Below are 12,945 nucleotides of genomic sequence, written 5' to 3' on the forward strand. Positions count from 1 at the left end.
CCAAGGGTTGGGGTGCTCCAGGTCATGGTGAGTTGGCGTAACAGACACATGCATATAATTTCAGCATCATAATGATGAGGTTGGCATGGAGCACTGGAGATATACCAGGAGCAGAACAGTGAATTGTGCTGGGGGTAGGAGGGAAGGGGTGGAGCAAGCTGGTGCGGGGGGTACTGACCCGGAGCCCGGCCTTACCTGGTAATTAGACAGTTCCTAGGTAGGCTGGAGGACAGAGGAGGGAGTTGCAGGCAGAGGAAGGGGTGTGCGGAAGACATCTGGCCTGGAAATGCAAGCTGTAATTGTGGAGAGAGAGCAGCCGGTGTCGTCTGAGCATAAGTGGACGTGGGGTGTGCTCAGTGAGGAGTCCACGAGGGAAAGGTAGAGCTCCGTGCAGGAGCACATCGCCTGCTGCGTTTAGGAGTTTTGATGTGACTGGACAGTGGGAGCCATTGGAGACTTTTAAGACAAATAACATTTATTTGGTTTTTGTTCACCTAGCACCCAGGAGGCCACTCTTGTGAGTGAAACACACAAGACGTTCTTGCCTTCATGGTCTAGTAAGGGAGACAACAGTTAATTTGATGATCATGATGAAAAAGACCACAGACCCAAAATGGAGTCACGTAGGCCAACTCACCAAACTAGGGCCCAGGGCAGTTTCAAACTCCCCCAGAAATGGAAGTCTTAACCGGTCAGCCAGGAATTTTCTGGTCAGCACTAATGACCTCTGGAGTCTATCCCATGAGCCCTCTCCATCCCCCAAAGGGAACATGAGGTCATCTGCGTGGGGAGACCCTTCCTCCTAAGGGAAAGTGGCCTTGCCTGAAACAATCCCTTCTTTTCCTAGTCACTTCCCTGTGCCACCCTCCTTCCTGTAAAGACCTTCCATTTTGTGCAACTCCTCGGAGCACCCCTCTATTTGCTAAGTGGCTTAATAAAGCCACTTTGCTAAAGTGGCTAAATCGCTTTGCTAAATCGCTTAATAAAGATAATTCGATCTTCAAAGTTTACTCAGTTGAATTTTTGTTCTTTAATGTCACGTATGTGTGATTACAAATTGATGAATGTTCTGAATGATGTACGTGTGTGTGTGTGTGTGTGTGTGTGTGTGTGCGCGCGCGCGCGCGCGCGCGTCTGTCTGTCTGTCTTTGTGTTGCTGGTTCGTACCCTGGTGGTCATGGCAGGTGTCGGAAGGAAGCCAGGCCGTGATCTTGGTGTGTGGTAACTGAAGCCTCAGGCTTGGGCAGGGGTGTGCCCAGCAGGGCACTGGGAATGCTCACACCTAAGGAGTAAGTGGAGGAAGACAAGCTGAGCAAGAACCTTGGAAGCATTAACCAGAGAGGCGGGAAGCAATCATGGAGAAGAGAAGCCAAGAGAACAAAGTATTTCAGGAAGGGAGAGGTCGGCGGCATAATGCTGGTTCGGTTTGTATTTTACAAAGATCGTTGTGTAGACACAGTGGTTTCTGAGGAGGAGAATCTGAGCGCAAGATCTTGCAGGTTCTTGCTTCGCAGCTCTGGCTGCACGATGAAATTACACCTGCTGGGTGTATCCTGTACCAGTTAAGCCAGAATAGCAGGGGTGAGGCCCAGGCATCGGCAATTTGTAAAGCCCTCCGGGGTGACTCCATTGTGCTGTGTGCAGGTGAGAAAAGATGAAGGGTCCCAGGCAGTGAATGCAAAAGTGAGCGGAGGGGATCAGCTGGGTTACAGACCAAGCAGAGAGGACTTTGTGACTGACGATATGTGGGGAGGGAGGGAGAGGAAGAGGAGAAAGCCGATCGTGTTACTGCCACGCGTAATCATCCGATCTTCTCTCTTCTGCTTTCAGATACTCCTTCTTTGTAGCAATGGGATACCTTACAATATGCCACATCAGCCGGATATACATCTTCCACTATGGAATTCTCACTACAGACTTTTCTGGGTGAGTGTATTAATTTGGGGGGGAGGGCCCGACTGCAGACTTGCACTCCGTCTCTCGAGGTCTGTAAAGATCAAGGCTGCACAGGAGACTCCTTGGTGGCTGGTTCAATCGGTTGGTAAGACTGTGCTAATGAGGTTGGGGCTGAAGGTTTGATTGCTCTGCAGGACTGTTGGCCCTGCTGTGTTGTAAGGTTGGGGTGGCAGCCGATGGCCCGTGGGCCACGTCTGTCCTGCCGCTTGTTTCTGTAGAGTCCCAAAGGAACACAACTGGGCACCGGGTCATTACGTGTTGTCTCTGGCCTCTCTTGCACTACAGCGGTGGAGTTGCATAGTCATGACAAAACCATGTCGCCTGCAAAGCCTACAGTATTTACTGTCTTCCTCTTTATTTTATTTTATTTTATTTTATTTTATTTATTTATTTTTTCAACGTTTATTTATTTTTGGGACAGAGAGAGACAGAGCATGAACGGGGGAGGGGCAGAGAGAGAGGGAGACACAGAATCGGAAACAGGCTCCAGGCTCTGAGCCATCAGCCCAGAGCCCGACGCGGGGCTCGAACTCACGGACCGCGAGATCGTGACCTGGCTGAAGTCAGACGCTTAACCGACTGCGCCACCCAGGCGCCCCTCTGTCTTCCTCTTTAAAGGAAACGTTTCCAGTCCTCTGGTACAATGCTCTTAACATGGACTTGGTGTTTATCTCCTACTAATTAATAATACAGAAATTTTTCGCTCCCAGCTGATAAATGGTTCCCGTCCTGACCCTTCCCCCAGATTCCCTAGGCTTCTAGTGACTTGAAGGTAATACCCAGCACAGCAAGGGTCTCCATGCTGGGCTGCAAAAGTTTTTTCTTGGCCTTAACCTGCTGGGCCACCCCTCTCCTGATGGTCACCTGGTGATGACTCTGGGCAGATAAGTGAAAATTCTATACTCTGTCGCTGTTTGTTTAGGAACAGCTGTTTATGAATCTTGAGGAACGGACACTGAAGCAGGGTGATTCCTCCTAACACATTGTATATTCACCATGTTCCTTCCTGGGGAATTTGGGTCTGTTCTCTGCAGCAGCGTGAGGTCAGGCAGAGCCTGGGGTCTCCCCTCCAGTTGAATTGCACTTCCTTTCATGAGTTATTGGAGGGGAGGTAGTGAAATAAAGGTGTTGCAACTCACAGCTCAGTTCTGCGAACTTTGCAAATTTTGTGACTTAACTGTCCCACCTTGAAGAGGCTCGGGAAGCCAGAAGTGTTGGTTTTGGCCACAAAGACTGGTGTCCTGAAGTTTCTGTGACTGTGGTTTGGTCTTTCATGCATTGGTTCTTCTTATCCTTGGGTTCCTGGGATTTTACGTTTCTCTCTGACTTGTCTCCTTTCTGCATTTCCCTCCCTGTATGTTGTGGAGCACGGTTGTTGTTGTGTTTTTCTGAAACAAGTTCACAACTTTTTACTTTTTAATGACACGTTAGCAACATGTGGAAAATATGGGAGCAACAAAGATAACGATACAGCCAGGAAGTTACAGCATTAAACGTAATTTTTAATTTATTTTAATGTTTATTTTTGAGAGAGAGGGAGAGAGCGAGAGAGCACATGAGCGGGGAAGGGGCAGAGAGAGGGAGACACAGAAGCCGAAGCAGGCTCCAGGCTCCGAGCTGTCAGCACAGAGCCCCACGCGGGGCTCGAACCCATGAACCGTGAGATCATGACCTGAGCCGAAGTCAGATGCTCAACTGACTGAGCCACCCAGGTGCTCCTAAAGTTCTGTCTTGAAGTTGAACCTGGTGTTTTAAAACAGCCTAACGAGATAGCTGTTCCCTTTGTAGCATGCTTCCAAACTGAAGAGCTTAACATACTTTATTACGTCTTTGTTTATTTAATTTTTTTTTTTTTTAATTTTGGGAGAGAGAGAGAGAGAGAGGGAGTGTAAGTGCATGGCCATGAGTAGGAGAGGGGCAGAGAGAGAGGGAGACAGAGAATCCCAAACAGGCTCCACACTGTCAGAGCCCGACCCGGGGCTTGAACCCAGGGACTGTGAGATCATGACCTGAGCTGACACCTTAACTGAGCCACTCAGGCACCCCTATAAACGTCTTTAGGATAAGAGCACAGACAGGAATTGAGTGGGATTAGAGGAGATCAGCATTTGTGCCAAACAACATATATATGTTTTTAATTTGGGAGTAACAGCTAACCTCATACTTTATTCTGGGGCGTGGCATTTTATTTGACTTTCTGAAAGTAATGAGGTTTTTGTGGGCTGGACTGTTGTTAATGGCGAGGATACCACAGACGACACGCTTTTATTAGTGGCGAATATCCTTTGTGTTTTCTCTGTGAATGTGGGCTGTTAAAAATACCAGAACATTTACTGTTCCCCTGCAGGACGCTCAACAGTTGCTGGTAATAAAGCGGGTACTTGATTCCTTTGAAGTGTGTGGAAGTGAGCTCATTCTTCTGTCTTGCTCCCAGAAGGGTACAAATTGATATTTCTGAGGGAAGCAGAAAGAAGAACCCTCATTTCCTCTTTGCAGGCTCGGCCGATTCAGGCAGCTAATTGCTCTCCCATCATGTTGGCAATTTGAGTTGCCCGTGTGTTTTTGAGAACAGTCTGTAACAAGAACGCTTATACACTGATAGTGGGAGTACAAATTGGTACCGTCCCCTTCTGGAAGGCAACTTAGCCATAAAATTTCAAGCAGGAATTTTTTTTTTTTTAAGCTCATATTCTATGATAGGAGAAATTCCTAGGAATTGAATTACCTTAAGGAAATCAAATGTATTCCAAGGGTGTTCAGCTGTTGTCAATAGTGAAAAGCTGTTAGCATCCTAAATGGTCCAAAAGAGGTGAATGATTAAATCATGGTACTAATACGTGTCCACTGAAAATGTTGTCTTCAGAGAATGTTTAAGGACACTGGAAAATGCTTACAATACAATGGAAAATCAAATCCACAAAACTAATACATGACTTAAGACTCCCACTTTTAGGGGCGCTCAGTCCCTGACTGGGTGGCTCAGTCAGTTAAGCATCTGACTCTCGGTTTTGGCTCAGGTCATGGTCTCACAATTCATGGGATCAGGCCCCACCTCGGGTTCTGTGCTAACAGCATGGAGCCTGCTTGGGATTCTGTCTCCCCCTCTCTGCCCCTCCCCTGCTGGTGCTCTTTCTCAAAATAAAAATAAACATTCAAAAATAAAAGAAAAAAAAGATTCCCATTTTTATGAACGTGGACATGCGTAGTAAGCCCTGGAAGGAAATAATCAAAATGCTGAGATAGTAGTTCTGTTGGGAGGTCTTTATTGGTGATTTTAATAATTGTTTTATCCTTTTATATGATTATAACGAGAAATCATAAATAATACTTAAATATATTTGCAAGTATGCATATTATGAATGCATATGCATGCATATTATGGTGAAATGGTCTAGAGGAGTAGAACAGTAGCCTTTGTGTTCCTTTTACCTTACTGGGGCATAATAGAAATATCACTTGTCTGCACCCCTTGCTGCTAGAGATGATCATTTGTCTGGGAAATGTTTTCTTCTCTTGGTTTATGACATCCTGGCCCCTCCACCTGACCAACTCAGTATGTGCAAATAATTGGGTTTTATAATATGGGCAAAGAAGTGATGTCTGCAGGGAGATTTGCTTATTTCGTGCTTCTTCAGGCTTCTGTCAGCTCTTTGATAACTAGTATAGTCACTTGGAATTTAATTCCCAGACATGAGTATAAGTTCTACCAAGTAAGTATATTTGGTGGGTGCCTATTAGAATGGAGAACTGATGATTCTGTTATAGTTGAGTGCGAGAGTGTGGAGATTACAACTTTGGAAAGATTAATGCGAAGGGTAAGCCTATTCTACTCTGATTGACCACTGGATGGTTCCCAGCAGATACTCGGTGAACTTTGAACTAAGTGGAGAAGAGTTCCCGCTACCCTTGGTTGTAGTCCTGGGGAGCTGATGGAACCATCTGTTTTGTTTGCTGTGACTTCTGGAGCCCTCCATATTCTTCCTGATGCTGGAAGAGTTGATAGGAGTTTGGTAACATTCTACTGAAGTTGTCATACCATCACCTCCTTCTTTGGTAATCCAGGGAGTGGGGGTTACCAGTGGGGCAGAAGCAACAGAGATGAGGGAGTACTGTCCGAGCCTCCTGTACTCCTCAGCTGCTGAGTTAAGGCTACTAGTTGCATAGTTCACGTTGCATTTGGAGCCCCTGGTTGTACAAGATGGCAGTCCCAGCTTAGGTTGCCGTTGATTGAAAGTTTGTCATATTCCTATTCTCCCACCCTGTCTAACTTAGGCTTGCCTGACTCTTTGCTTTCCTAATATATTAGTATTACAATATTACAATCAAAGAGGACTTTTATTATAAAGAAAAGAGTAATGAAAATGCAAAATATACTCTTTTGGATCTAAAATTACCTGTTGGAGGAAATAAGATCCTTGAATGTCAGATCTGGCGTGATGCTGGCCAGCCAACTTTATATCATTGCCCCATCTCAGTTTTACCAGGACAGAGAACTTAACCACCCTAGCTCCAAAGAGTAAGGTAAACTAGGTAGGTTTTATTGGAATGTTGTTCAAAATTGAGTTTCTGTTTAATGTTTTGAAAGACAGGTTATTTTTTGGTGGGAGTTGATACGGAAAATAGACATGGACGAATGGGTACCACTTCTGGTAAATTGCCCAGAGTTTGTAGGAAGGCACTGATTTTCTGTGTGTGTGTGTGTGTGTGTGTGTGTGTGTGTGTGTGTGTGTGTGTGTGTTGGAGGGAGTGGCATTGTTCTTTCTACCCTAATCACATCTCCATCTGCCTGTTTTCCCTTATTCATTTTCCCTGTATGTCTTTCTCCAAATTGGAACCATAATCAGAAAAAAAAAGTGATTTTCTTTCCTTATATATATGTATAAATTTTTCCTTCTGTTGACTTTTAAAATTTCAGTATAATTAACGTAGAGTGTCATATTAGTTTCAGGTGTACAGTATACTGAATCAATAATTTTATACATTACTCTGGGCTCATCATGATTAGTATAGTCTTAATTTCCTTCACCTATTTTACCCGTCCCCACACCCACCTCCCTCTGATAACCATCAGTTTGTTCTTTGTATTTAAGGGTCTGTTTTTTTGTTTGTCTCTTTTTAAGTTTTTGTTCGTTTGTTTTCTTTCTTAAAGTCCAAATAGGAGTGAGGTCATACGGTATTTGTCTTTTTCTGACTTATTTCACTTAGCATTATACTCCCTAGATCCATCCATGTTGTTGCAAATGGCAAGATTTCATTCGTTCTTCTAGCTGAGCAATATTGCATTGCATGTATATGTACATACCACATCTTCTTTATTCGTTCATCTATTCATGGACGCTGGGCTGCTTTAATATTTTGGCCATGGTAAATAATTCTGCAATAAACAGGGGTGCATATATTGTTTTGAATTAGTGTTTTTACATTCCTTGGTTAAATACCTAGTAGTTGAATTCCTGTATCATATGGTAATTTTACTTTTCACTTTTTGAGGAACCTCCATATGATTTTCCACAGTGGCTGCACCAGTTTGCATTCCCACCGATAGTGCACTAGGGTTCCTTTTTTTTTCGCATCCTCGGCAACACTTGTTATTTCTTGTGTTTTGGATTTTAGCCATGTTCATAAGTGTGAAGTGATATTTCATTGTGGTTTTGATTTGCATTTCCCTGATGATGAGTGATTTTGAGCATCATTTTATGTGTCTGTTGGCCATCTGCACGTCTTCTGTGGAGAAATGTCTGTTCGTGTCTTTTGCCCATTTTTAAATGGGTTATTTGTTTTTTGGGTGTGGCGTTGTATCCGTTCTTTATACATTTGGATATTAACCCTTTATTGGGTATGTCATTTGAAAATATTCTCTGCCGTTCTGTAGGTTGTCTTTCAGTTTTGGTGATGGTTTCCTTCGCTGTGAAGAAGCTTTTTATTTTGATATAGTCCCACTAGTTTATTTTTGCTTTTGTTTCCCTTGCCTCAGGAGACCTGTCTAGGAAAATGTCACAGCCAATGTCAGAGAAATTACTGCCTGTACTCTCTTCTAGGATTTTGATGGTTTTGGGTCTCATATTTAGGTCTTTAATCCATTTTGAGTTTATTTGTGTGTATGATGTGAAAAAATGGTCCAGTGTCATTCTTCTGGATGTAGCTTTCCAGTTTTCCCAACACCACTTGCTGAAGAGACTTTTTCCCATCGCGTATTCTTTCTTCTTTTGTCAAAGATTAATTGAACATAAAGTTGCGGGTTTCTTCTGGGCTCCTTTGTGTTCTATTGAAATATGTGTCTATTTTTGTGGCAGTACCATACTATTTTGATTACTACAGCTTAGTAATATAACTTGAAGTCTAGGATAGTGATACCTCCAGCTTTTTCTTTTTTCAAGATTTCTTTTTGAAATTTAGGTCCTTTTGTGGTTCCATACAAATTTTAGGATTCTTTATTCTAGTTCTGTGAAAATGTTGGTGTTTTGATAGGGAGTACAGTAAATCTCTGGATTGCTTTGGATAGTATAGACATTTTACCAATATTTGTTTTTCCAATCTGTGAGCATGGAATATTTTTCCATGTGTTTCTCTTGTCTTCAATTTCTTTCATTAATATTTTATAGTTTACAAAGCACAGGTCTTTCACCTCCTTGGTTAATTTCTTCCTAGGTATTCTGTTATTTTTGGTGCAGTTGTAAATGGGATTGTATTTTTAAATTTTCTTTCTGCTACTTCATTATTAGTGTATAGAAATGCAACGGATTTCTGTACATTGATTTTGGATCCTGTGATCTTCCTGAATTTCCTTATCAGTTCAAATAGTTTTTTGGTAGACCCTTTCAAGTTTTCTATATATGGTATCATGTCATATGCAAATAGTGGAAGTTTTACATATTCATTACCGGTTTATATGCCTTTTATTCATTTTTTTTTTTTTTTTTTTTTTTTTTTTGTCTGATTGCTGTGGCTGGGACCTTCTGTATTATGTTGAATAAAAGTGGTAGGACACTTTTGTGGACATCCATCTCTTGTTCCTGATCTTAGGGGGAAAACTCGGTTTTTCACCATTGAATATGATGTTAGTTGTGGGTTTTTTATATATGGCCTTTATTATGTTGAGGTACGTTCCCTCTTAGCCTACTTTGTTTAAGAGTTTTTATCATGAATGGATATAGTACTCTGTGAAATGTTTTTTCTGCATCTTGAAATGATCACATGATATTTATCCTCTTATTGATCTGTGGATTTGTGAGTATTGAACTACCCTTGCATTCTGGGAATAAATGCCACTTGATTGTGGTAAATGATTTTTTTAACATGTTGTTGGATGTAGTTTGCTAATATTTTGTTGAGGCTTTTTGCATCTATGTTTATCAGAGATATTGGCCTGTAGTTCTCTTTTTTTTTGTAGTGTCTTTTTTTTTTTTCTTTGTTTGTAGTGACTTTATCTGATTTTGGTATCAAGGTAGTGCAGGCCTCATAGAAGAAATTTGGAAGTTTTCTTTCCTCGTGTATTTTTTTGGATTATTTGAGAATAATAGGTATTAACTCTTCTTTAAATCTTTGGTGGAATTAACCTATGAAGCTGTCTGGTCCTGGACTTGAGATTCAATTTTATTGTTGGTAATTGGTCTGTTCAAAATTCCTATTTCTTCCTGATTCACTTTTGGGAGGTTGTATGTTTCTAGTAATTTACCCATTTCTTCTAAGTTGTCCATTTTGTTGACATGTGACTTTTCATAATATTCTGTTATAGTCCTTTGTATTTCTGCGGTGTTGGTTGTTACTTCTTCTCATTCAATTCTTATTTTGTTTATTTGAATTCTCTTTCTTTTTTGATGAGTCTGGCTAATGGTTTATCAATTTTATTGATGTTATCTGTGGAATTATTTCTCTCTCCTTCTATTATGAATGATGCCCTTGCTGGATGGAGTATTTTTAACCGCGGATTTTTTCCTTGCGGCATTTGAACATATTGTACTACTCCCTTCTGGCCTGCAAAGTTTCTGCTGAAAAATCTGTTGATAGCCTTGTGGGGTTTCTGTGTATGTAATAATTTTCTTTTGCTGTTGTAAAATGTTTCTCTTTACCACTGTGTTTTGCCATTTTAATTTGTAATGTCTTGGTGTGGACCTCCTTGGGTTGATTTTTGGGTGGTGCTCTCTGGCCTCCTGGATTTGGAGTTCTGTTTCCTTTCCCAGATTAGGAAAGTTTTCACCTAGTATTTCTTGACATAAATTTTCTTCCCCCTCTTCTCTTTCTTCTCCTTCCAGGACCCCTATAATGAGTGTTTTTATGTTTTATGCTGTCACTGAGTTCCCTTAGTCTATTCTTATTTTTTATTATCCTTTTTTCTCTCTCCTGTTCAGCTTGATTGCTTCCGTTACTCTGTCCTCCAGTTCACTGACCCATTCTTCTGCTTTCTCTAGTCTAGTCTACTATTTATTCCTTCCTGTATAAATTTTAGTTACTGAGTTCTTTATCTCTGATTGGCTCATTTTTATGTTTTCTCTTTGTTGAACATATCACTGAGATCCTCCACTCTTTTCTCCAGTCCCATGAGTATCTTTATGAACATTACTTTAAGTTATCGCTCAGGCATATTACTTATCTCTGTTTCATTTGGCTCTCTTGCTGTGATTTTTGTCCTGTTCTTTCATTTGGAACATAGTCCTCTGTCTCATTTTGTCTAACTCTCTGTGTCTGTTTCTTTGTGTTAGGAAAGTCAGCAGTGTCTCCTGCTGTTGAAAGCAGTGGCATTATGAAGAAGGGGTCCCTTAGTGCCCTACAGTGCAATGTTCCATGTTCACCAGAACCTGGTGCTTTATGGTTTTGCTTCCTCTGTGTGTTGAGTGCACCCTATTGTTGTGACTGAGCTGCATTTGCCTTCAGACCAGTTGTCTGCAATGGCTCTCTTTGCCCGTTGTGGGCAGGATTTGGTCCCTATGTGTCTAATGGGCCAGACCAAGGGCTTGAGTCGGGTCAGACCAAGAATTTTTCAGAGCTGTGGTCACACTGAACTGCGGGGTGTTCTTCCTGTTTTGTCCCCTGACAGGCTCTAGTTGGTGTGTGGGGTCTGCAGTCAGACCCGATGTCTGCCCCAGCCCACTGCTGGGGCCAGAGTCTAACTGGTGTGTGTGGTTATCTTCTTCTACCTGCCTCCCCAAGGCAGGAGTCACTTGGAGTGGCGCTGGCCCCTGTGGCAGTTGCTTGCACAATGCCAGCTTGTGGTGCTGCTTTGGATGGACTCCTGCCAAGGGCAGATTACATGGGGCAGGAGAGTGGGGGTTGTGCGGTATTATCAGGCTAATTGGAGAGTATTTGAGCTGGTTCCCACAGGTGTCCTATTTAGGCAGGGATGTAGGGGAGAGAAATGGCGCCCACCAGCTGTTTTGTGTCTGGAGAAGACTCCTAAAGATCCCTGCCTCTCAAGCACACGCTCTGAGATTAGTAAATCTCCTTCCTGTATACCACAGTATACCCCAGGTATTTTTCAAATTGCTGCTTCTGTGCTGTATCTCAGCAGGCCTGTTTGTTATGCTGTCTCTTTAGGGTCCAGGACTCCGTTTCCTATCAAGCTCCAGCTGTCCCAGAGCTGAGCCTGCCAGTTTTTAAGGTTCTAGGTGTTACGTGCCACTGGTTTTAAGGACTGCTGGCGTTAAGCCACTGTGGTTTTCAAAGCAAAATGTGAGGGGGATTTATTTTCCCGGTGTCTGGTGTGGGGTCTGCTCTTCTCCATGCTTGCAGTGACCCTCCTTCCCACAGACAGTCTCATGGGTCAGTTTGGTTCCCAGCCATGTTTGCACACTTCCTACTCTTTTCAGTGTGGCCTCTTCTCTCCGTTTAGCTGTGGTGACCCTGTTCTGTCAGTCTTCAGGTCCTTGTTTGGGTTCTCTACACCGATGTGGCCATTGTCTGGCTGTATCCATGGGATGAGGTGAGCTTAGGATCCTCATATTTTAGCATCTTCCCCAGAAGTTGGCCTGTTTATCTTTTTTATTTCTTAATCATGAAAAATGTTATCGGACAAAAGAGAAATGGCCCTGCCTCCACCACGCTGGACTCAAACCTTGATTTCAGATTGACCGGATGATTCCCATGGATGCAAGTGCAGCGCCTGCTACTGGTGAGTGCGTGCAAACCCCAGCACAAGGCGCACTCCTCAGCGGTGGAAAATCCGAGTACAACTCCAGTTTTAAGGCCTCGTTGTTCTGCGGAAGTTCGTTGGCTGCATCAAGGAGCCTTTTTGCGTCCTTCCTGTACTTGTAGTTGCTCGTGTGTGCCGCGTTTTGCATTTTTGCAAAAAGTAAGCATGAGTTCCAATCATCATCGACATGTCTTGGACTATTTTAGGTTTTGACTGAAATACAACATGGATGGTATTTGAGTTTCATCTTTTAAGTCAGTAACTTTACGGATTTGACTCTCAAATCTCATAACTTGGGCATTCTGAATTTGGCATCTCATCTACTCATAAGTTTAAATAAATGGATCAATGAAAAATGTTGAGACAGGAAGGCTTCTGAGCAAGAGCATATGGCACTCCTCCTTACATGCATAGAAGAGTGAGTATGTGGGAGGATTCTAACTCCACTTCCTCTTGGTGAGATCTAATTCACATATCCTACAGTTCACTCGTTTCAAGAGTACGATTCAGGGATGCCTGCCTGGCTCGGTCAGTTAAGCATCCGACTCTTGATTTCAGCTCAGGTCATGATCTCACCATTTGAGTCTGAGCCCAGTGCTGACAGTGTGGAGCCTGCTTGGGATTCTCTCTTTCTGCCTCTCTCTCTCTCTCTCTCTCTCTGCCCCTCCCATGCACACCTTCTCCAAAATAAATAAATAAACTTTAGAAAATTAAAGATTAAAAAAAAAATTTTTGAAGAATACAATTGAGTGGTTTTGAATGTGTTCACAGAGTGGATTTACAGAGTGCAACCGTTACCATAATTAATTATATGACATTTTCATCACCCTCCCAGAGAAACCGCTATGCATTAGCCCTCAGTC

At 42.7% G+C, this 12,945-nt stretch overlaps 1 protein-coding gene across 5 annotated transcripts in view; it reads left to right on the top strand.

Moving 5' to 3' along the window:
- The window catches only part of MBOAT1 (membrane bound glycerophospholipid O-acyltransferase 1), a 106,387-nt gene that overhangs the window by 66,015 nt on the left and 27,427 nt on the right, over nt 1-12,945 (top strand). For all 5 annotated transcript variants that reach the window (XM_086706150.1, XM_086706152.1, XM_086706151.1 and 2 more), the window contains one exon: nt 1,831-1,926. In XM_086706150.1, the coding sequence (XP_086562276.1) occupies nt 1,831-1,926 (96 nt within the window). The remainder of the gene's footprint in view (nt 1-1,830; nt 1,927-12,945) is intronic.

This window comes from Puma concolor, chromosome B2 (genome assembly GCF_028749965.1).
Source record: "Puma concolor isolate L17-30 chromosome B2, mPumCon1.1.hap2, whole genome shotgun sequence".
Taxonomy (NCBI): Eukaryota; Metazoa; Chordata; class Mammalia; order Carnivora; family Felidae; genus Puma; species Puma concolor.